At 36.8% G+C, this 24,004-nt stretch overlaps 1 protein-coding gene across 5 annotated transcripts in view; it reads left to right on the plus strand.

The window, feature by feature from the left end:
• The window catches only part of smurf1 (SMAD specific E3 ubiquitin protein ligase 1), a 129,097-nt gene extending 108,574 nt beyond the window's left edge, over positions 1-20,523 (plus strand). For 4 of the 5 annotated variants that reach the window (XM_043711256.2, XM_043711258.2, XM_043711259.2 and 1 more), the window contains 6 exons: positions 1,280-1,458; positions 2,406-2,543; positions 3,455-3,575; positions 4,638-4,839; positions 10,025-10,109; positions 10,732-20,523. In XM_043711256.2, coding sequence (XP_043567191.1) covers positions 1,280-1,458; positions 2,406-2,543; positions 3,455-3,575; positions 4,638-4,839; positions 10,025-10,109; positions 10,732-10,831 — 825 coding nt within the window. In that variant the 3' untranslated portion in view covers positions 10,832-20,523. The remainder of the gene's footprint in view (positions 1-1,279; positions 1,459-2,405; positions 2,544-3,454; positions 3,576-4,637; positions 4,840-10,024; positions 10,110-10,731) is intronic. The other variant, XM_043711257.2, reaches the window with a different exon arrangement.
• The last annotated feature ends 3,481 nt before the right edge of the window (positions 20,524-24,004 follow it).

The following is a 24,004-nucleotide window of genomic DNA, read 5'->3' on the forward strand; positions in this document are numbered from 1 at the left end:
ACATTTTCCAAAACAGCATACTTGTTTGAGCTGGGGATAGCCACAGGAGACTCCTACATTTCCTGCCTATCCCTCCTACCTTTCCTGGAGTTAACCCAGCTACCTGATTATGTCTGCATTTTTTTTTCCCTTCCCATGACTGCCATACATCACACCTCCTTGTCCTTGTAAATTTCTCATTGCTTCTAACTGCCGCTCCAACCGATCCATACGATATGATAGGATTGTCAACCAAAGACACTTCCTGCAGACATAACCATCAGTAACGTGAAAACTCTCCCTAAACTCCCACATCGGACAGGAAGAACACATCATTCCACTAAAGGTCATTTTTGCTCCTTCACAATCTACAGACCCACAAAATAGCTTCTAAATTGCTATAAAGAAACAGTGCTCCAGGCTAACTTAGTACTTATGGTTTATATTTTTAAAATTTAAACAGGCGACAGATCTCAAAAAAACACATAATCAAGGAAGAACCCACTCAGTACTGTAGACTTACAGCAAGGTTACATGTAAAAACTACACACTTATCTGTTCCTGTGCTGTGAACTCTCCCACACAGGTTCCTCCAACGTCAGCTGTGAATTTTGCTGTTTGTTAATTTTTCCTAGACACACTCCGCTGTTGAGAGATAGATGAACTCCACCAACAAAGGCAGTAACTGTGCAGATTCTTTGCTGTGTCAGTTAGCAGTGTAGGTTTCATTCTCTTGTTCCCTCACTGACCATGTGGTAGCTGCCGTTGTCTGTCTTCCTCCTTTTACAAATGCTGTTGTTCTGATGTTTTATGTTCAAAGATCCAAAACAATGCAACAGCTTATACAACAGTAATTGCTGCTCCCGGAATTCAAGGAAATCACCTCCAACACCTCTAGCAGCCACAATTTTTTCCCATCTGAAGGCAAAAGTGCAGACTCATTAACATTGCCATGCTAGTGAAATCATGGTCATCTTCAGCAATGCTCTGAGATAAATGGAGGATATGGTATAAATAATTTTCATTGATTGTGGGTTGGTAATTTGCATACAATTTGCATATCCTAACCCTTCTAAATTAATTTCTACCTGGGCCTGAACTGAAATACTTTGTACTGCTGAGAATATATTCAATTTGACTGATTGTGTGAACTTAATCCCTGCATCGTTTTTTGCATTGATGTTAACAATTCAGTGAGCTATTAGGGAGGGTTAATTTTATGAATGCTGCTGGTGTTATTACTAGTCAACCACAGGATGGCAGTCTTTCATTTCTAATCAAACAATGTCTGTTTTCACAGGAGCATTTGTCGTATTTTCATTTTGTGGGTCGGATAATGGGACTGGCTGTATTCCATGGACACTACATTAATGGGGGCTTCACATTACCATTCTATAAGCAGCTCTTGGGTAAACCTATCCAGTTATCAGACTTGGAAACTGTGGACCCAGAATTGCACAAGAGCCTGGTTTGGATCCTGTGAGTTCAGCTAATAGAATTGCTTCACTGTAAAATTAATTCTTCAATTTTTCCTTCCTGACTGATATTCATTGTTGCATCTCGAGGCCGAAAGTGGCTAAGTAAGGGTTTGACAATGTTACTTTAAGAAAAGGTGCAATAACATTTCTTAGAAATAAATTTTCTACAAATTATTGTAAAGAACATAATTTTAATTTATTTAAACTGGAAGGAGTTGATTTTTAAAGGTAACTCTTCATCTTTCAGTTCAGAAACTGTAGGATTTGTGTCATTATTCCATAAACCACAAGTAATAAAGGATTATACCGTTGTTAGCTTTGTCCTCTCTCAATTTGTACCTTTGAAATTCTTAAAGGGACAGTCAGAGTAAATGCAGCTAAAATATTTTTTTCTTCGTTGACGAATCTAGAACCAAAGGGCACTACTTAAAAATAAGGAGTGGAGGATTCCATTTAGGACTGCCACGAGAAGTAATCTTTTTACATTGGGTTATGTAGAAAGACTTAGTCTTTGAGAATGTTTTGAGGAGAGGTTGATAGACTTCTAATTACCAATGGCATAAAGGATTATGGGGATGGTGCGAGCAAAAGATATTGAAGTGTTTGGTCAGCCATGATCAGATCAAATACCACAACAGGCTCAATGGACTGAATGGCCTACTCCTGTTCTGATATTTTTGAGATTTTGTGTGTGTTTAGAGAAAATCAGGATTCTGTGAAATTCTCAGTTTATATGCACTTTAAGCACCCCATGGCAATGGATGATAAATAATCAAGGGTTATTCAAAACTTTGATTTGCCTACTTATCAACACTAAGCACTTGTGTAACTTGGATGGTATTATTTGAAGTCTGAAAAAGAATTATGTCTTTGCTGTAACTGAACATAGACATTTGCATTTGATATTTTATTAAATTATATAGCCAATTTTTTTCTTTACTGTTATAGTGAAAATGACATCACACCTGTACTTGATCATACATTTTGTGTTGAGCACAATTGTTTTGGTCGGATTATTCAACAAGAGCTGAAACCAAATGGCAGAAATGTACCTGTTACAGAGGAGAATAAACGAGAATATGTGAGGTCAGTGGTTTATTTTTCTGTTATTGGTAGTGGAGTGGGAGCTTTGCTACTCTTTCATGCACAGTTTTGAAGTAAATATTCTGAGCTCAGGAGTGTCTCATGACATTTTTCTCTTTGGATTTTTGAAATAATTCATCTTGATGAATAAGGAGTGTTATGTCAGAAAAAGTATTTTCTCCTGTCTTGAAAGATCAGGACTCTGATTTTTCACTTCAGACTTCCTGACTTCAAATCTGATGTGCATCCTGAAAGGATTCTGCACCCACACAGTGATTTCTTGACAAGCTGAAATCTTTGTCTGAGTTGTGTCTGCGATACCAAACTCAGTGACATTTTTTCACTAATTCAGGAGTTAAAAATAATAACTTGCTGAATAATTATTTACAACCAAGGCAATTATAAAATGGAACAACAGGTGTCAATGAAAAGTCATCAATTAAATAAATTTTGTAGATTGTTTGTTGTTTCAAAGTGCATTATGCATAAGAATTAAAATAGCTAATGTTTATTTTGTGTTTTGATTCCAGAGGGAGAAAATTGAGCATATTGGCAACCCAAATACGATGATTATTTAAATTATTCACCATCTCAACTATCGTCCTACAACCCTAAAATAAAGCATTATTTTTGTAGCCTAATATTACAATTAGTTCTTTGAAAATTGCACACAAAATCCATTCTGGCATTGCTTGGCTGCATTCCAGATTACTTCATTGTGCTGCTTCTATCATGTTGCTATTTGTAGAAATACAACTTCTTTCAATATTAATATTGACCTGACATCTTTTACATGTAATTTAACTTTTCATATAAGTCTGTTTAAATTGGTATATAGTTTTACAAATCAAAATGTCTTTGCATTTATTACATTTCTAACTTGACTCCATTAATTTATCTTGCCTTGTGTTCAGGCTTTACGTGAACTGGCGGTTTATGAGAGGAATTGAGGCACAATTCTTGGCTTTGCAGAAGGGATTTAATGAGCTTATTCCACAACATCTACTTAAACCTTTTGATCAGAAGGAAATTGAGGTAACGGTCTTGTTCATATTTGGTTAAAATGTAGCTTTAAATAGCTGAACACAAAAATATTTAATAGGTCCTATTTCCCTTCTTTCCTTTCTCATCAGCCTGGTACGGCATTTGGGAATGTAATATCATGACAGTCTCAAAATCAAGCCCACCTGCTGAGGAACCTTAATATTTTGAGTTTTGATCTGCCTGATTAAGGTGTATGCATTATTTCCTGAAAAGCACACCCAAAGATCATAGCCTAATCTAAGATTATTTGGGTGTAAGTTGCCATGGCAATGAGACCTCACATGTATGGGCATTGCTAATGTTTATCTGGCTAAAACCATTCAGCTTACCAGCATATTGGTAGTCTTCCCAGTGTCCATCTACTTGTAAATTCATCTGGTTAGTCAGTTGTCATTTGCATACTGACAGACTTTGAACCTATCTGGCAGAGATTTGTTATGATGGTTACAAAAACAGAAATTGCTGGAAAAACTCAGCAGGTCAATACCTTCTGTGGAAAGAAAGCAGAGTTAACATTTCGGATCCAGTGGCCCTTCTTTGGAATAAGAATTTCTGAAGAAGCGTCATTGGACCTGCAACATAATTCTGTTTTCTCTCCCAGATGTTGCCAGACCTGTTGAGTTTTTCCAGCAATGTATTTTTGTGCCTAATTTCCGGCATGTGCAGTTCTTTGGTTTATTTGTTACGATGGTGTTAGCCATTTGTGTCTTCCTTTTATTGATGTTTTTCAATGCTAATTCAGTAGAGTACAGTTTGCCATGATGTGTTTCAGAAGTGCTTCATTTATGCATTGATGAGATGTACAAAGCACTTGTGTTTAGTTTTATAACTTCATGGGTGAATTTCCTGGTTAATAATAGCCATGAAACACTTTTGGCGGATAAATTATTTAAGTTTAGGCAGTTTTGTCAGCAGGTTTGTTCACCATTGATCTGGGTACTTTTAATATGTATTGTATACTTAAGTGCAACAAATGCCAATCATTTAAACATGATGTGGGATACTGGAATGTGTACTGAAACAAGTATGTGCATTTGATTTTTTTTCCTGCAGTTGATTATTGGTGGATTGGGCAAGATTGACATTAAGGACTGGAAGGCTAATACACGTCTGAAGCACTGTACATCTGACAGTAATATAGTAAAGTGGTTCTGGCAAACAGTAGAGATGTTCGATGAGGAAAGGAGAGCACGACTTCTTCAGTTTGTGACCGGATCTTCCCGGGTACCTCTTCAGGGATTCAAGGCACTACAAGGTGGATAACATAAAACTGTATAACATAAAACAATATAAGCAAGTTGATCTGTTTGGTTTTATTTTGCCATACAGGTGTGAACGAGTGTTGTGGATTCTTTGTAAATAAAGCCATACTTAAAAATGGTGGTGCTTTGAAATTCACATGCAACATAGTGGGACAGAAAACTATGTTTGTATTTAATCATCAGACTTACTGCTGATTAGATAAAGAGCAAAACTGGAAATAGCTAAGTATTTTATAGTGTTTATATTAAGTTCCAATAAATATTGCTTGCAAGTATGTTAGTTTGGTCCACTGGTGACATCTTATCTATATGTGAAATGATTGACACCCCATTCTAGGACTTCAGCATGCATGCAGATTGAAACTTCAGTGCATTAGTTAAGGAGTATTGTTGATTTGTGCCATTTTCTTTCAGTCAAATGTAATGACTGTGGAATCATAGATTGGTTACAGCACATAAAAAATGCTTTTGGCCATTTGGGTTCACACTAGATCTTTGAAAAATAACTCTGCTCTTCCTATTCTTCCATCCTATACCTATTACCCTGTAAATTGTTTCTGTTCAGACAATGATTGAATTCAGTTTTGAAAACCAAGATTGAATCACACAGTTTTATATATTGTCATATGTGTCACATTTGTATATTAATTTTTTTTTACGTTGCCTTCGTTACTTCTACCATTCACTCTAAATTGCTGCCATTTGGTTTTTTGACACGTCCATCAGCAAGAACAATTTCTCTCTTTCCAGATCCCGCATAATTTTGAACAACTCGTTCAAATCTCCTTCTTTAAAAAGGCCAGTTGTCCAAAGTATCCATGTACCTTAAATTCCACATCTCGGGGATCATTCTCATCAATATTTTCAGCGCCTTCTCCAGTGTCTTAAAGTGTGTTGCCCAGAATTGGATGCACTACTCCAGTTTGGACCAAGCTAGTGTTTTATAAAAGTTGACCAAAACATCCTTGCTTTTATATGCTATACCTCTATTTGTGAAGGCTAGGATTCCATATGCTTTATTAACCACTTTCTCAAATTGGCCTTCCAACATTGAGCAGTTTTTGTTCATAGACCCCAGGTTCCTCTGCTGTTAAACCCCTTTTAGAATTGATCCTTCATTTTGCCTTTCCTTATTCATTCTGCAAAAATTCTTTTTTACTAAATTGGATATAACTAATACAAGCTCTTCACAATTGTAGTTTTAAAAGGTGTATTTTGTCCTTTTTTTTTCTATACGAAGACACGTTCAGACAGGTCTGCTAAAAGCCGATAAAGTAAACAGCTTCTGAGGCCTTGGCTTATTTTTAAAGTTGGACCAATAGAATCAGCCTGACTGGGTGGGATCCAGCTCCCACAGAATCAGAATTTTTAGCTTTAGCTTCCGGAGTTTCTGGGCTCTTGAAGCTGGATGTGAAAGCTGTTATACCTTTCTCTGTTACAGCTAAAAGCTAGGGTTCTCTTCCTGCTAGAATTGCATGTAAGACAATCTATTGAATTTGCCTTTGCCAAGGGTGTGTTTATAGGAAGTTATTATATTGGAATGGTTAATTAGTAGTAGTTACTATGTGTATGTGTGTATGTATATTATTTTGTTAAGCATTTCGATAGAGTTACAGTTAAGCCAATTCTTTTATTTTTATTTTGTCGGTATTTTAACGGTCATGTAAAAATGAAGTGTGTTTCGATTGAAGTCGAGTAGTTTGACCAATTGAATTGCATCTAGAATGCAACACATTACATTTGCCTTTAAAGTACAATAAAGTTAGGGTCCAGACTATCATCTTAATATATTTTGAGGGGGGATTGGTCTGGTCCACAACACAGTTTTGTCCAATGATTTTAATCTGTCACCCAACCAGTCTTTTCCTAAATAATGCAAGAAAGAAGAGGGAAATATTTGGCTGTCTTGACCAACATTAAATCCTAGTCAACCCCCCCCCCCCCCCCCAATAAAAGAATTAAATTAACATTTGACTCAGTGTTGCATGTGTGCCTTTGTATAAATAAATTGCTACAACCTAGAGTTGAACAGATCGTTGAGGTTGTGAATGTTTAGCCTAACAGAATGTCTGGGGAGGTGGGTGAATCTGTGCAGATTTTGGTGGGTTTGAAGATCATTGTGTTTTGATAACAAATTTTTTGTAATCTTTCAAGCCTATATGTTGGGCAAGTAATCTGTCAGAACAGTGACTCTTGAAGGGTTTATTGAGAAATGAAGGAATAGAACTGCATGTCATCAGCATAGATGTCAAACATGTCTTTTATATGAAGAATGTTGTTTGGGAATAACAATGAGATGAGATGGGGAAGCTGATGAGTATAGTCAAGAATAGACTTTTTGGGCATACTGGTGGTGTGTGGGACGAGGGGAGAAAATATCAGTGTTGAAAATACATTGATTGCATTCAGATTTGTTGAACTCCATAATGAGCAGATATTCTAATGGATAGGATAATGGAATGGAAAGCATTAATGCCAGAGGAGATAGATCCATTAATATATCCGGGACCGATAAAGTAATTACTATGGATAACAAACAATGCAGAATGCATTGTTTTCAACATAGGCCAGATTGGATATACCTGGAGTCCTCAAAGAAACAAAAGAAGTAATGGATAGAGGTCTTGTGTGTATATGTTTAAAAAGGAATATCCTAATAAATTTCAGCATTTCAATTGACTTTTATTAATCATTATGCAATTTTGAATGCCAGATCAATACACTGTATAGACTCTAATCCAGGATGCCTTTACAAAATTTACGATTTCTAACTTTAGTTTTTATATGTACGTAATGAGTGCATGTGCAAACAGCTCAGTCAAGTTCACAGGAGTACAGTCAAATATGTGTGCCATTAAGTTACATTAGAAGATCTGAGTCAGAATGTCAGAAGTTAGGTCTAAAGATATAGCCACAGATCTTAAGGAGTGTCTTAATGGAGGAAAGCAAGGTAGAGAGGTGCAAGAGGATAACCAATGCTTGATGTCTACGAATGGGGAATAAATGCTGGGTTATTCAGCAAACTCACATCCTAAGCACAAATTGGAAAAAAAATGTAACTGAGGACATGGCCATCAGTGGTGAAAGAACTAAAATTGGAATGCACCAGATGCCAGAATTAGGGAAAGCAATCGAGATGAAGGACCAGAATTGGAGGAGATTACAGAGGTAGAAGGAACAGAAAAGAATTCAAAGATGATATAATAGAGGATCAGGACTTGCTGTGATCTAAGACATGAGCAGCAGCATTGTAAGTGACCTCAAGTTTTAGGAGGGCAGAATGTGGGTGTCTACTATGAGTAGCTGAAAATGTGTTGCTGGAACAGCGCAGCAGGTCAGGCAGCATCCAGGGAACAGGAGAATCGACGATGCCCGAAACGTCGATTCTCCTGTTCCCTGGATGCTGCCTGACCTCCTGCGCTGTTCCAGCAACACATTTTCAGCTCTGATCTCCAGCATCTGCAGACCTCACTTTTTCCTCCGTCTACTATGAGTACCCTGATATAAATGAGCCTGCAGATAAAGATAGCTTGAGTGAGGGATTCAGCAGCAGATGAACCAGGTTGCGGTATTCTGAAGCTGGAAATAAGCAGTCCAATGGATGCATAAATGTAAGGCCAGAAGCTCATCTTAGGATCAGATCTGACACCAAGATTTCAAACAGATTGGCTTCACCTCAGACTATTGCCAGAGAGAAAGATGGAGTTATTAGCTAAGGAATGGAAGCAGTGAAAATACTTAGGACAGGTTTTATTCTTTCTAATATTGAAGAATTTTTTCGGTGTTGGTTAGTTGATCTGATAATTTATCCGTGATGTGGAGGTGCCGGTGTTGGACTGGGGTGGACAAAGTTAAATATCACATAACACCAGGTTATAGTCAAACGGGTTCATCCGAAATGCTCAGGACCAGCTGGTTTTCGGAATTCAGAAGTTGTTGAATTTCAGAATAAGTGATAGTTTGGTGAAATTTTAAAAAACCTTACCTAACAGCAGACTCACTGAATAAAACGGGCCCTGAAACAGAATTGAGGTCTGCCCGTGCTGGGCCATGCCACCCCGTGCCCCCCACTCCCCTCCATGTCACATCTGAGTGACACACATTGAATGGGTGTCAACTTGGGTTAACTGTTTACATACCAAACAACCTTGTTAATGAGAAAAAAATTTACAAAAAACCTTTGGATTTCGGGTGCGGGGTTGTCTACCTGTACTAGTTGATGAAGGAGCAGCACTCTGAAAGCTTGTACTTCCAAATGGACTATAACCTGGTGTTGTGTGATTTTTAACTTTGATAATTTAGCAACAGTAGAGGGTTTGAGAGAAGTGGTCAGATCATATTATCAAGAGCATACATAAAATGAACATTGTTCCTTTGGACAGTGTAACCAAGAGGCAATTTGTGAATGAAAAATAGTGGTCCTGGCAGAACTCAACTTGAACATCAGTAAGCATCTAATAGTGTGTGCCCTTTGATGGCACTGACAACAAGTCTGTCCATCACTTTACTCCTGATTACGAGTAGGTTTGTTAGTGTGAATTGGCTAGATTAAAGTTTCATGCATTTTTCTGGTTACAGCATACCTGGGAATCTTCCACTTGTTGGCTAATATTGTAGCTGTATTTGAGCAACTTGGCTGGCGATGTGGCTATTTGTGGAGCACAAGTCTTCAGTACTGCAGATGAGACTTTATCAGGCCCGTAACATTTGCTTGATCAAGTGCATTCAGCCTTTTCTTGCTTATTGTGGTGAACTATATTGAATAAAGATGGTTGCCAACAACTGGCTTTGGCATTTTCACTTGCAAGCAGGACTCCATCATCATTACAAATTACATTGTACATGATCTTTCTCCTGCAACTAATTGGTTAATTCTCCAGTGCCATTTCCAACCAAAAGGGGCTGAATTCCTGCACTGGATATCTTGCACTAATATTAAGGTGTCTATTATCCATTGTCATGTGACTGTAATCCTCAAATTGTAGCTTACAAATTGTCTTTCAAGCCCTTTATGATGCTTATATAAAATATCACACTTGCTGTTACAACATATCTAAAAATGACAATGGAGCATACTAAAATTGGATTTCCAGCATCTGCAGTTCTTTGGTTTCTTTTTATGGGTTAAAACTGTTTTGTTACTTGCTGTATGGTTTAACTAGATTTTCTATTTGTAAGGTTCTACAGGTGCTGCAGGCCCAAGACTTTTCACCATCCATCTAGTTGATGCCAACACCGAAAACCTTCCCAAAGCACATACATGGTGAGTTTCTCTATTACCAATTAACAAGTTTTCACACAGTAATCATATATTGTAAACCCTCTAGCCAATAACTTTCAAATTATATCATTCAACCACAATTGATTATTGTTTGGAACATCTTTTCTGATTTTTCAGAATACTCAAAAGGCCAGTGTACTGAGAATGAATATTTATAGCTTTTGACAATTCCTTTGTTTATAATTTGTAATTAATGGCAACATCTTTATGAAGATACTAATTGTGCAGCAATATTTTTAATGAATTGCTTGCTTAAAGCAATGATTTTGGATGGCCTTCTTCGAGCCATAGCAGGATTGTTCAATTATGTGATTCCATTTTATTCTGTAATGTTGCTCTAAACAAGCAACTGTTAAATATTGATTAAGTAGAACAATCTATTTAGCAGATTTCTTTTCTGATCCAGTGAATAATTATGTCTTTAACTGAACTCTATGACAAGCTAGCCATAGGACTACCCTCTCTCAAAAAGGCTGTGCCACATTTAGTTTTTCTTTTATCTAGATGGATTAGCTAGTTTATTACATAGATCACAAATAAATGTAATCACCTGTGACAAATATTGTTTCCATGTATGTTCACTGACTGTTGCCTTTCTCTTCAGTTTTAACCGTATAGACATTCCTCCTTATGAGTCCTACAAGAAGCTTTATGAGAAATTGTTGACAGCAGTTGAGGAAACTTGTGGCTTTGCAGTGGAGTGAAGTACATGAATACTTGCCTTGTAGCAATTGGGAACACTACAGAAGTGAAGTTCTGTTAGCTCTTGTTGAGCAGAGCACGATATGCCCGGGAGAACTAACAATTTACTCACATGGTTACTATAACTTACAAGTAACATAATGCTGATCAACTCAGAAATGGAAAAGTGGTAGGATTTCTAAAAAGCAAACTTGGAAGTTCATAAGTGAAGAAGATATTGTATCTGTAAGACAGAAAATGGACCTGTTTCAATTGTATTATACATTTTAAGTTGTGTGCTTGAAACTTTATTTCAAAAGACTTTGCACAGTGAAAGATGACAGATCCTTGCACATTTCACTTCCCTTAATTACTGTCCTTTTTATTTAACCCCACTTCAAAGCAGTTGTCTCATGGAGAATTTTCATTCTTTCAGAACCTGAAACTGGCATTTCGAAATACTGGATGTTAATTGAGAAATAGCTCTGTTTATAGCTACAGTATTCTTTTTTTTAAAATCAGTTCTTTCAGTGCAGGTAGTAGCTATACTTAGTGTATTTTAATTAAATCAGATTATTTTTAACCTATATTTTGTTAAAAAATTATATTCCTCCACAATATGCTGAGTAACTTTTTAAGAATATTTACAAATATATATGAACACAAAAAAGCTTAGCTCTAATAAAAGTGAATTTTTGAGTACTGAAATCACTTTTTGGCTCTAAAATTCAAACTTGTCACATGAAAACGCTTGTTCTGAGAACATTGAACTAAGAAATCCTGTGGATCTGTGCATTCCTGGAATTCCATTTTATAATGTACATAAAATAGAGTATCAGTTTTACAGAATTTAATTTAAAAAAAAACGTCTACGTAGGTTGAAGCCTGAAAGTATCTTTCAGTACTTGAAAGATTAATCCACAAATGTTGTTTCCACAGGAGTTTAGCTTGGAGAGAGTTGGTGGGGGGTGGCAGGGAAAGGTGAAGAAATAACACGCACTGTTTGTAGTGAATGGTGCTTTACCAAGTCCCTTTATTTTATAAATGTGACTTATCTTTAAATCTGCTCTTTTTTTTCACCTTTATGTTCCCTGCTAAGATGGGAATCTGCAATGGTAATCTTTGACAAAATGCTCCATTCTTATAAACAAAAATCACACTTAAGTTAGGAAGTCTTTGTATGTTTACAGTTGTATCTCTATCTTAACAACTTTCTGCATCTTCTACAAATTCTGCCAGTTTGGTTTTCTGTTAAGTTTTTACTTGAAAAATTAATTCAAGACATTTTAAATTAATTAACAATTTTTTGAAAATCTGAATAAGTGAAGAGGAAGTTTATTGAAATTGTATTTACAATGTTGACTAATTTAAAGAGAGTACTGCAGCTTTAAACAGAAATGATTCCTGAGTTTGTGGGGACCATTGTTTTTGAATTTGCTAAGTTGTGTACCTTATATTTCAGACAAAAACTGCGTGACCCCAAACTAGACCAACTTGATGAGATCTATGGGATAAATTGCTGTGGAAGCTAATAGCTTTTCATATGTTTGGTAACTTTTAGGAATATGACAAATATTGTGTCTGTTTTAAACCCAACACTATTCCATTCTCGTTTTGAGAAAAATCATGTTGTCTCATTAATACTTTTCCTTTATGTCTTTTGATCATTATAAAAATGATAGATACTTGCTGTAAAGATGTTTTCCAAAATGTATTTTAAAGAAGAGATTTTTGTAGTATGTTTTTTATAATTCAGGAGTGAACAGGATATCCACATTCACCAGAATAATGGCTTTAAATTCAGAAAGATGATAATGTGTTGAATGGATGTTGTGTAAGTTCAGAAAAGTCTTATTACACTGGTTGATGTTACACAATGAAGGTACAGACCATGTTTAATCCCTTAAAATCCAGAAGGCATGAAATTAATTTCCTTGACGGAAACAACGGCTCGACTTTTGCATTATTGAAGATACCTGAAATCTCATAGTCTCAGGTAATAAAATTGTGATAACTTTGTGTATAGGGTTTTCTGTGTATTTAATAATTATTCAAAGGGGGTTTCATTCCACAGAAATTACAAAACAGTTGCACTTTCACAACAGCTCATGCTCAAGCACAAAGTTTGAGTGCCATCTAATTTTGAATACTTGTCAGATTTCAGAAGGTACATCTCTGTTTTACCCTTCATATTTTAGTTCAAATACATACAAAGTGTATTTTCAAAATGGTATTGAGTATAGACAGAGTTTTCAGTGTTGTTTTGGAAATTGGAATACTGTGATGTTCTAATACAGCTTTTGAAAAACCTACATTGGCTTTAGATTACAATAGAAAGCCCAATCAACAGAAGTGATCTAAGGCATGGCTCTCCAAAGTATGAGCAGTGTCCTCCAGTGAGATTACGGGCCAATATTTTGAGGCCTTAAGTTCCTTGGCAGCAATAGCTGTCCGCAACCTCTGACCAAGTGCTAACAGCTGCAAGTCCCCTTTAAACCCTCGCTTCTTTTTCCATAGCAGTTGTGGCCAAAGTGGCTGATCTTTGAGGTCTGATTCCTGTTTGGAAAAACCTAGTAAGAAGGTAAGTGTATTTCACTTCAAATCCCTGCAGTTTGAACAACCTCTCAAAGGTCTCCTTCCTCCCAGCTCTCTCAGCTCGGTGTATACCTCCCCTGCACTCAGGCACCACTGACACTGTTCTCAAAGCACTTCTCCCCTGCCCAAACTCTTTCTCTGATGTCTCAGAGGCCCGCACCCCCCCAACTCTCTCATTTCAACTCCCAAATGCAGTTCTGGAGCAGGACAATTTTCAAGCCTCAAAATGGGGTGTCAATGGGAAAAAATGCTTGAAAAGGACTAATCTAGAGCGATCGCAATAAGCCAGTTTCTTAAGAGAAGTAATACTAGAAATACAGGATGTGAATTTGAATCCTTTGTTCTTTTTAAACAGATTATATGTCATACTTTTAACATTTTAATTCTGTAAACAGGCACCTGTTCATAGCAATGACCACTTAGCTGTCCAGATTAATTACTCAATATGTTTTAGTTTTAGTGCATCCTACGATACAGGTTTTTAAAATTTGGCATATTGTATCATCAAATGTCTGTTTCATTTTTCATTTTTCATTTGTATGAAGCTTCAAAACAGAGTAAGTAAGTGTGATTGTGTGATTTAAACTAACACTTTTGTCTGAGCTATGAATAGAGCATTATTTGGAGACACATTTAAATTGATACCGATTTTTGGGATATTATCACTTATTTAAATGTGAACTCCATCTTCTGAAAATGTATGTTAACAATTGATATGAATTGACATAACCTGTTCCAAAAGTTGTACTGTAAAGAATAATCTGTTACATTTACTACACATTTATCCAGTTGAAAATGTTGTTGCTAAGAGAGGCAATGCTTCTTCAGATACTGAGCTGTGGCCTTGAATGATCAGAAAATTGGGCTTTCTTCCTAAAGTTCATTGGTAACTATAATGTTACCATGTATTATATACAAATGGAACTACATGCTGTGTTTACAAAATTGGGACATTTGTACTACAACTTTACTAACTAACAACACTACAGTTTTTTACATTTCAAAACACAAAAATTGCCATATTTTTATGGGTGGACTCATGCCTGTTTGGAAGAGGTTTTACTGATCCACATTGCATAAAATTAGGAGGTTATGGTATATCCCAACACAGTACAAATACACCTTTAAACCCTGTAGTATAATATGATTTAATTTTCTTTTTCCTCTTCCCACCCAAAAAATTACTAAGCCAAAGACAATATAAAATGAGTTTGGAAACCCATAACAACATTTCTGTTATAAGTGTTGAATGAAGGTATTTTCAAGAATGACAATATTCAAGAATTGTATTCTTGAAATAGTTTTAATCTCATGATAAAATATATTTGTTGCATTAAGCATTTATGTTATAAATTCAGATTGTAATTCTGAAGCAGAAAGGTGCATCCAAGATTCTCCATATAATGATTTTCCATTTGACTAATAAGTGGTTTCCATAAATAGCAGTTCATTTACAGAGGCCACAGCAGTGATGGAAAATTTGAACATTTGACGTTATAGCATTTTAAAGTTAAAACACTAATATCCAAAGCTCCTAAGTGAGTAAACATAAAATTTGGGGCACAGTATTTCAAATTAACAGTCAGTTAAGTACAACTTTCTGTTTTGTACTTGGATTTCCAATGAAGGAGAAACCTGTTTTGGACATTTCAAATAAATGAAATGATTGGACATCAGGTGAAATATTGGTAGTTGGGTGTCGAGAAGGAACCAATGACTTGTAACTATTTGGTGAAATTAACTGCTACATAACCACATAGAAGCAAAGCCTTATTAATATAGATTTTATGTAGAAAATACAGTGTTACTACTCTGGAACAAAGAAATGTACGGATTTCATGCAAACTAGAGTTTAATTTATTTTGGTTTTGGAAAACACTTTGTACAAGACTGCATCGTCCTTATTTTATTGGGGAATTGGGTTGTGTGAAGAGCTTAATTGCAAATAGGTTGATGTTTAGATTTCACTTTTTCTCCTGAATTTAGGTATGATGAACTCAATCGTAAACAAACAGTACCTTTCTGAAGCTCATAAATAAAACAAAATATTTTTAACTGGGGAAGTTTGGTATTTCATTCCATGTAATGGAGCAATGCCAATTAAACATAAAATAATTTGTTTTTAATTTGCATATTGTGCAACCTCAGGCCTCCTAATGAACTAAGTAGGTAGTAAAGCTCTTTAGAAGTGTAGGAGATGCAGCAGCCTGATACCTCTGAGAAATGCTATAACTTTCAAAGCAAAGGCTGGGACGGAGGTTAATTGTGAACCCATTTAATGGCCCACTAACCTTGAGTGAGTTAATGAGCTGGGGAGGACCAAAGTTTAATTTTCAATTAGCAAAATGCTGTAAGACCATAAGACACTGCAGCATAAATTAAATCATTCAGCCCATTGAGTCTGCTCTGCCATTCAATCATGGCTGATAAGTTTCTCATCCCCATTCTCCCTGTAACCCTTGATCCCCTTGACAATCAAGAACCTATCTACTTCAGTCTTAAATACACTCAATGACGTGGTCTCCATAGCCTTCTGTGACAGTAAATTCCATAGATTCACCACTGTATGGCTGAAGAAGTTTCTCTTTATCTCCTTTATCTCTGTTCTAAAAGTCTTCCCTTTACTCTAAGGCTGTGCCCTCAGGTCCTAGTCTCTCCTACCAATGGAAATGTCTTTCCAAACGTACACTCTGTCCAGGCCAGTCAGAATTCTATAAGTTTCAATTAGATCTCCCCTTCATCCTTCTAAACTCCATCGCGTACAGACCTGGTGTCCTCAAACGTTCCTCATTTGTTAAGCTTTCCATTCCTGGGACCATTCTTGTGGACTTCCTCTGTACACGCTCCAGGGCCAATAAATTCTTCTTGAGGTGTGGGGCCCAAAACTATGCACATTACTCCAAATGTGGTCCGACCAGAACCTTATAGAGCATCAGAAGTACATTTGTGCTTTTATATTCAAGTTCTCTCAAAATAAATGCCAGCATTGCACTTGCCTTCCTAACTACTAACTCAACTTGCAAGCTTACCTTGAAACAATCCTGGACTAGAACTCACAAATCTCTGCACTTCAGACTCCTGAATTTTCTCCCCATTTAGAAAATAGTCCATGCTTCTATTCTTCCTACCAAAGTGCATGACTTCACACTTTGTACTCTATCTGCCACTTTTTTGCCCACTCCTAACCTGTCCAAATCCTTCTGCAGCCTCCCCACCTCAATATGACCTATCCCTCTACCTATTTTTGTATCGACTGCAAACTTAGAATGCCCTCAGTCCCTTCATCTAGATTGTTAACGTGTCAAGTGAAAAGTTGCAGTCCCAACACAGCCTTGCGGCATGTCACTTGTCATCACTGGCTTCCTTCCTGAGAAGGACCCTTTTAACCCTGCTCTACTTCCTGCCAGACAGTCAAACTTCTATCCATGCTCGCCAGAACTGAGCAATCTGTTTCACTTTAATTCATAACTGTTAGGTTTATTTCTGAGATATTTACATAATACTTAAAATGATTAAAATGTTTTACCACTCTGAGTTTTCTTTTGGATTGGCTGTTTGATCACTTCAGCATATAATGCACCCTAAATGTTCTACATCCTTTCTTTTTCAAGAAAGCAGAATATTCCACATAGCTGAGTCTATCTATGACACAGGTACTCTGCAGGCAGCTCCCGCTTTCTGGCATTATTTGCTGAGTTCACCACCGGCCCAATTAGGGCATCTACAGTTGAAGATTGTGTTGATCAGATGGTACAAATACATTGCTGGGTCAGGACCTTGAAAATATCCAGACCTCAGTACCTGCCTGTATTGAAAATCAAACCAGTTGACTAAAATGAAAGATGATTCGTTGCTGCAGGGAATTTATGTCTATTTGCTAAAATCCAATTTGCACAAAAATCATTGTATGAATCCAAATGAGTGTCACTACTGGTAAAGAAAACTAATAGGGGAGAAAAATGTCCTGATATTTGGCTGTGGCTACCAGATATTCCTGTATTATAAGAGAAATGCCTTTCTAGTTGAACTCAAGTTTTCATTTTGCTTAAATTCCCGTACTTTCTTTGAAATGGATCTTCACTGCACTCAGGCCACTACTAATATTTAAAAATCTGTGATATAGTATGGGTGTGTTATTAGGCTATGTAGAAATTGTGCAGAAAAGGCCAAATTTGGCAATGCATGCTGGGATGTACTTTCACATTCATGTTCTGTTCCCTTTTTTGTGATGTACAATGATCTCTGGCTATTAAATTTAAAATGTTTCTCCAGAGATTTGGAGCAGGGGCCAGAAGAACAGAGGTGTTTATTTTTCTTATGAATAATTTGCATAATAATGTGCTGTCAGCATAAACATTACAATATAACTACATTGAAAAGTTACGCCATAGAGACTGAGTAGCTGATTTGTTCATTATTGTATTTTTGGTTCTCCCTGCAATCTATGCTTTTCTGAGATAAAGGATATGGGTTGGTACAGACCTGTCACCAGGAATGTGGATTGTGTGGCCTGAGGTGAATAACCTGCATTTCTTTTTCCTCTATTCAGTACGAAGCACAAGACATAATGTTTCTTTCCATGAGTGAATAGATGTGATCTTAATCTTAGATATGAAATAAGCAATCCTGAAGTGGTTAGAGATCCAGTGCTGGACCATCATAGAATCCCTTCGGCCCAACATGTCCACACTGACCCTCCGAAGAGTAACCCACCCAGACTCATTCCCCTACCCTATTAACCTATTTTATCCCTGAATAATGCACCTAACCTACACATCCCTGAATACTATGGGCAATTTAGCATGGCCAATTCACCTAACCTGCACATCTTTGGATCATGGGAGAAAACTGGAGCACCCAGAGGCAGACATGGGGAGAATGTGCAAACTCCACACAGCCAACCATCTGTGATACTTCTAAGCCCAATGGGTGTAGCAGTCTTTTTGAATGTAGTCATTCACTTATTCCATACATGTGCTAGTGATCCAGTGGTAGTTTAAATGACAAGAAAATATTATTTATGAAAGGAGTGTACAGAAAGTAAAACAAATAAATCATCTGTCTCTGACCTGATGCATTGGCCCATAATGTTACTCTGGTGCTGTAGAGATGTTTAAAATGTAAAGTGATTTAGACTGTGACAATGGCCTTTAACCCCCTTTGCTTCTCCCTTTTCCCTGACTGCAGTTAGAAAACTATTATCTCTGAACACTAATGGGGGATTGTCATAAAGCATTTATTTTCGTGGTTGAATTTTGCTATTTAGAATGGACCACCTCTTAACCTATAGAAATATATTCTCATCACACTTTTTTGTCTCTTTAGATAAAAATGATAGAAATTACCACAAACTGCTTCAAAAAAGCAGTGACTCCTTTATTGTATCCCATTTATGAGAAGAAAAGACAAAATTAATAGAAATCAGTCTTTTCAATTTGTTTTTAGATTAACAGATGTTCCCTAAACGTTCTCAGCCATACTGCCACTGGTGTATTGTAAAATTTACCCAGTTGATGTGTTGTGAAACTTATTCTGTATAATTATTAGTGTAGAATTTAATGTGTAGTGAACTTGTAAGAATGGAGCAAGACTTGTATGTTGTCACCTTGTATTTGAAACACAAGACTTGCTTTTTATCTTATAAGTAGTATGGCTTGGGCTATAACTGATGGTGGTTATATTTCTAAATTATAATAGTTTTGGAGTAAAGAGAAGAAATGATTGAAAACTTGAACTCGGGCTTCAACAAATAGATTGCCATTTTGGGTTATTAAATCTTTCAATATCAATGATCCAAACATTAGAGGTTGTGTTGACAGTGTGAAATTCATTTCTTAACCCTCAGTAACCAATTTCTTCAGAGTTAAAAGTCACAATACCAGATTATAATCCAACAAATCTATTTGGAAACGCGAACTTTTGGCACGCTATTCCACAGAAGGAGCAGTGCTCCGAAAGCTAGTGCTTCCAAATAAACCTATTGGACTATAACTTGGTGTTGTGTGATTTTTAACTTTGTACACCCCAGTCCAACACCAGCACCTCCAAATCAAGTCCTTCAGCTAAGCAATGTCCATTGGCTCAGACAAGGATTTATCAAATAGTCACTAATGCGCTGATAGATTAATTTCCAGCAGCGGACACTGACAGCTAGGATGATGTGATGTGAGTAATTACCAATGAAAGCCCTTGATGCTAGCCTTGTCTGGAAGCTATTTTAATCCTTCAGTTATGCATTAGAAAACACTAACATTGCACAATTAATCTCACTAATTAACCTAGGGATATGAGCATTGACTGTAAAATTCAAGGAATTTTATTAAACGTGAAGATTAAAAAATGTGTTGCCACATCCAAACGTTATCACAGAGTTTTCTAAATGTGTCCCTTGAATTTCTATAATGATAGGAATGATACTGTAATAATAGTTTTATTGATTTAGGAAGCTGCCATACTAGACAGTTTTACTTCACTATTCATTCTTTTATTGCAATTTGAAAAATGTATATGCTATTTCTTAAATTACTTTGCAGTTTCACGACCCCTCCAACTTGTGCTATAATACACTTGTACCTTTGTCATCTTTTACTTCTGTAACTTTACCTGCAAGAGTTAGAGGTTCTCCTTTGACTTTTGCAGGGCTGGGGCGGCAGGGGAGTTGAAATCAGATTTTGTATTGAGGTATGAAAATAGCACTCCTTAATGTGGTAATGCCCTGGTGGTCAAATTGTTCAAAGTTGCTTTCTTTGCTCCAATCTTGAAAAACACCAAGCTTCTACACAAGAGATCTGTCCCTTTTTATGTTTTGTTTCTCTGAAATAAACCTCCTTTTGCAAATTAAATTGTTTTGATATATTTATTAACAAGTGACTAATCAGAGAAAAATTATTGCTGTTTTACCTTTTTCAATGTTGCTGCTAAAGTCTTACCTCCTTAGCACCAGTTTTGTTCTGAGCAATGTACAAAATCTTTGTTTTAACTGTGAATTGAAGTATTTCTAATTATTGATGGTATTGAGTAAGGAATGGACTGAATTTGATGGCTGGTAATTGAGAAGATGTTGAACTCAAGGTCACATTTTGTTTTTGTTACATGAAATAAAATTCAAACTTTAAACATCTCTGCTATTCTGAATTGCTCATTTTGATATTTTCTGCCTTTAAAAACCTGAACAATTGGATTTAAAAAACCTTAAAATTCAATAATTATACAAAAGGTTTTGTTGAGTTTTATTTTCAGCTTTTTAAACAAAAATTACAGTGAACTTAAATATTGCAGTGTGTTCGATATGAAGATTACTTGTCCACTCTTAATTTATTCGACTAGGAAAAAAACCTATTCATTCTTTCCCTATCACATCATTCAGCAGTTAAATGTTCCAGTCTTTCTCCCACCTCAGTTTTACTTCAAAGTCCACTTATTCTACATATCAACTTTTGTAAAAAGTTTTAAATGTTTATTAAATCATCCATAAATTTCCCACATTCAAGTTAATAACACCTATGTATAGCTTGTCACCACTTGTCTTGAACTCGCCATTGTCTCTAAATTATCAGACACTTTATCTGACATCCAAAATTGAGTAATGAGACAATTCTTCATATTAAATGTAGGGAAAACTGAAGTCATTGTCTTTGGTCACCACTAGTATTTCACCTAGCTGAATGACAGCAGCACCAGGACAAACTCTGCTCCTTTACCACTGGCTGCATCTCCCTCCTTGTCAAATGAGCATAAATCAGATCGTTTTCAATCTCATTATCACATTTGATCATGAGGTGTTTTCGATGTGTATCTGCACGATCGCTGAGACTGCCTATTTCATCCTTTGTACTATTTTGTTATTCATTCATTGGACGTGGGCATTGCTGGTGTGGCCAGCATTTATTGCCCAGAGGGCAGTTAAGAGTCAACCACATTGCTATTCGTCTACAGTCATATGTAGGCTGGACCAGGTAAGAATGTCAGATTTCCTTCCCTGAGGACATAGTGAATAAGATTAATTTAACAACAATCAGCACTAGTTCCATGACTGCATTACGCTAGCTTTTTATCTTTTTTTTAAATTGTATTCAAATTTCACCAGCTGCCCTGGTGAGACTCAAACCCAAGTCTGCAGAACAATGGGTTAACGTTCTAGATTGCTAGACTCGTGACATTTCTACTACAACACACTTGCCCTTTGGTTGCCTCTGAATGTCTCCCTGCCTCATTCCTGATGAAGGGCTTTTGCCCAAAACGTCGATTTTCCTGCACCTCGGATGCTGTCTGACCTGTTGTGCTTTTTCAGCACCACTGTAATCTAGACTCTGATTTCCAGCATCTGCAGTCCTCACTTTTACCTCTGGATGTCTCTGGTCTTCTGTCAAAACTGTCATTGAATACTTTGTTACCTCCAAACTTAATTTATCTCATGGTTAGCTTCCCCTATCCTGTCTACTGGAAATTTGGGGTCATCCAAGAGTTTGCTGTCCAGGTTCTACCTTGCAGCAAATTCCATTTACACATAACACTTGTGCTGACTGACCTATATTGGTTCCCAAAGTGACCTGAAAAATATTTGAATAAAACAAAGCTCTGATGAAGAGTCACCAGACTCGAAATGTTAACTCTGCTTTCTTCCCACAGATGCTGCCAAATCTGTTCAGTTTCACCAGCAATTTGTATTTTTGTTTCGAAAATATTCATATTTGTTTTCAAATCTCCTCTTGGCCTTCCACTTCCCATTTCTGAGATCTCCAACAGTCGAAAAGCTCTTTGCAATATCTATGCTCCTCTTAATTACAGCCATTTGAGTATTCCCAATTTTAATCATGGCACGTGTCTACCCCTTCAGTTGTCTAGGCCCTAAGCTCTGGAATTCTGCTAAACCTCCTGGCCTTTCCACCTTGCCTTCCTCCTTGTAAGGCAATCCTTAAAACTTAAGCTCTTAACCATCTCCTCTAATATCTCAAATAAAGGAAAAATCCTGGAAATCTGAAACAAGCAGAGAATGCTAGAGAAACTCAGGTCTGGCAATATACATGGAGGGAGAAACAGAGTTAAAATTTCATGTCCTGCATCACTTCTTCAGAAGTCATACTAGAAATATTAACTGTTTTTCTCCTCATATGTTGCCAGACCTGTTGAGCTTCTCCAGCATTCCCTGTTTGCCTAACAACTCTTTATGTGATTTGTTGTCATTATTTTGTTTCACAATGCTTCCCTGAAATTTCTAAAGCTAGAGAGCTGTGAAAAGATTTTGTAAGTGGCACAGATCTGCAAATATTCATGTTCTTTTATATTACAACTGGAGTCCCAATGAGATTAAAATGGATTCCTAATGTTTTCCACTCTCAGGAGCTGGGTTAATTTGTGCTCTTGGTATTACTCATGAATATTTGGACAAACTTTTCCCAACTTAGTCCTTAGCCAAACAACAGAAGTATTTGTGGTGAAAGCCTATTGACAGTTGGAGTTGGCTTTACCAAGACTCTTTAACTGAGTCATAGATTTAGTCTCCTACTTCCAAGTTCCTCAGTCAAACAGGGAGGTTGGGATCATGCACTCATTTGTCAAAGGAAGTGATTGTAATTAAAGCACCTAAACAGCCATTGGCAGTGTATGCCTGCCTTTTCCATTGGGTAAGAGGTTTTATCCAAGGAGCTGTAGATAGGTAGGTCACTGCTGCTGAGTCTGAGATACTCTGGTCATGTGTGTCATAAGGGCTGATGTTCTGCCCATGGACTTTATGTTGGGAGTTCCATATTCCAACTGGATCTTGAGGTTAATCTCCTCTACCCTGTGGAGGATCATCAAGCTGGGAAGGTGACCGTTATTGTCAGTAGTATTTCTTCTCTTGCCTGTCATCAGTGGTACATATTGGAGCCACGAAAGCTGCTATAATTCTCATGCCACTGTGATGCCGGCAGTAGAGAGTGCAGCTGAATCAGAGTGTAACACGAGGTAGGTGAAATGCCTTTTCCAAGAGTTGGCAATCATGTGTCAAGCAACTAACACCTGCAGGAAGGAGTGTTTTCAACAGCAACTTCATTCCTCGCTGTGGCTGAAGCTCTTCAGTTTCACTTAATAAAGTGTTCTCAGCTGTCAGTTTCACTTAAGATGCTCTCTCCACTGTGCACTCATCCTCATGATCCTGGCAAATTCCAGGCATGTCTGGAAACTGGTACCCTCATTGCCATGTCTGGAAGCTGGTGCCCTCACTTTAAAAGTTTAAAATTCAAGATAAAGTTTGCTCGTCTAAAACAATGCCATCACAGACCACATGATTTCAAAATGAACCCAATTTCTGTAAGGGATAGAGATAGTGTATAAATTGCTTTTGATCTTTCAGTATCCATGGGTTGTATATTACTATTTACAAAGGTAAGGTAAAGATAAATCAGAACTGTAGGTCAGTTAGTTTGGCTGCAGTAGAAGCAAACATATTAGGGATACAATGACAGCACTAGAAAAACCAAATGGTGATTAGTATCACAATCGAAGTAAAGATTATATTATAAATTATTGACATGTATCATTGATTTTAATACCATGAGCTGAAATAGTTTGAAAAAGGGATAAAACACTTAATTAATTATGTGGTAATAGTTTAAGCCAAG

The sequence above is a fragment of the Chiloscyllium plagiosum genome, unplaced genomic scaffold (genome assembly GCF_037043375.1).
Source record: "Chiloscyllium plagiosum isolate Xiang-an unplaced genomic scaffold, Cpla_swu_hap1 HiC_scaffold_20, whole genome shotgun sequence".
Classification (NCBI taxonomy): Eukaryota; Metazoa; Chordata; class Chondrichthyes; order Orectolobiformes; family Hemiscylliidae; genus Chiloscyllium; species Chiloscyllium plagiosum.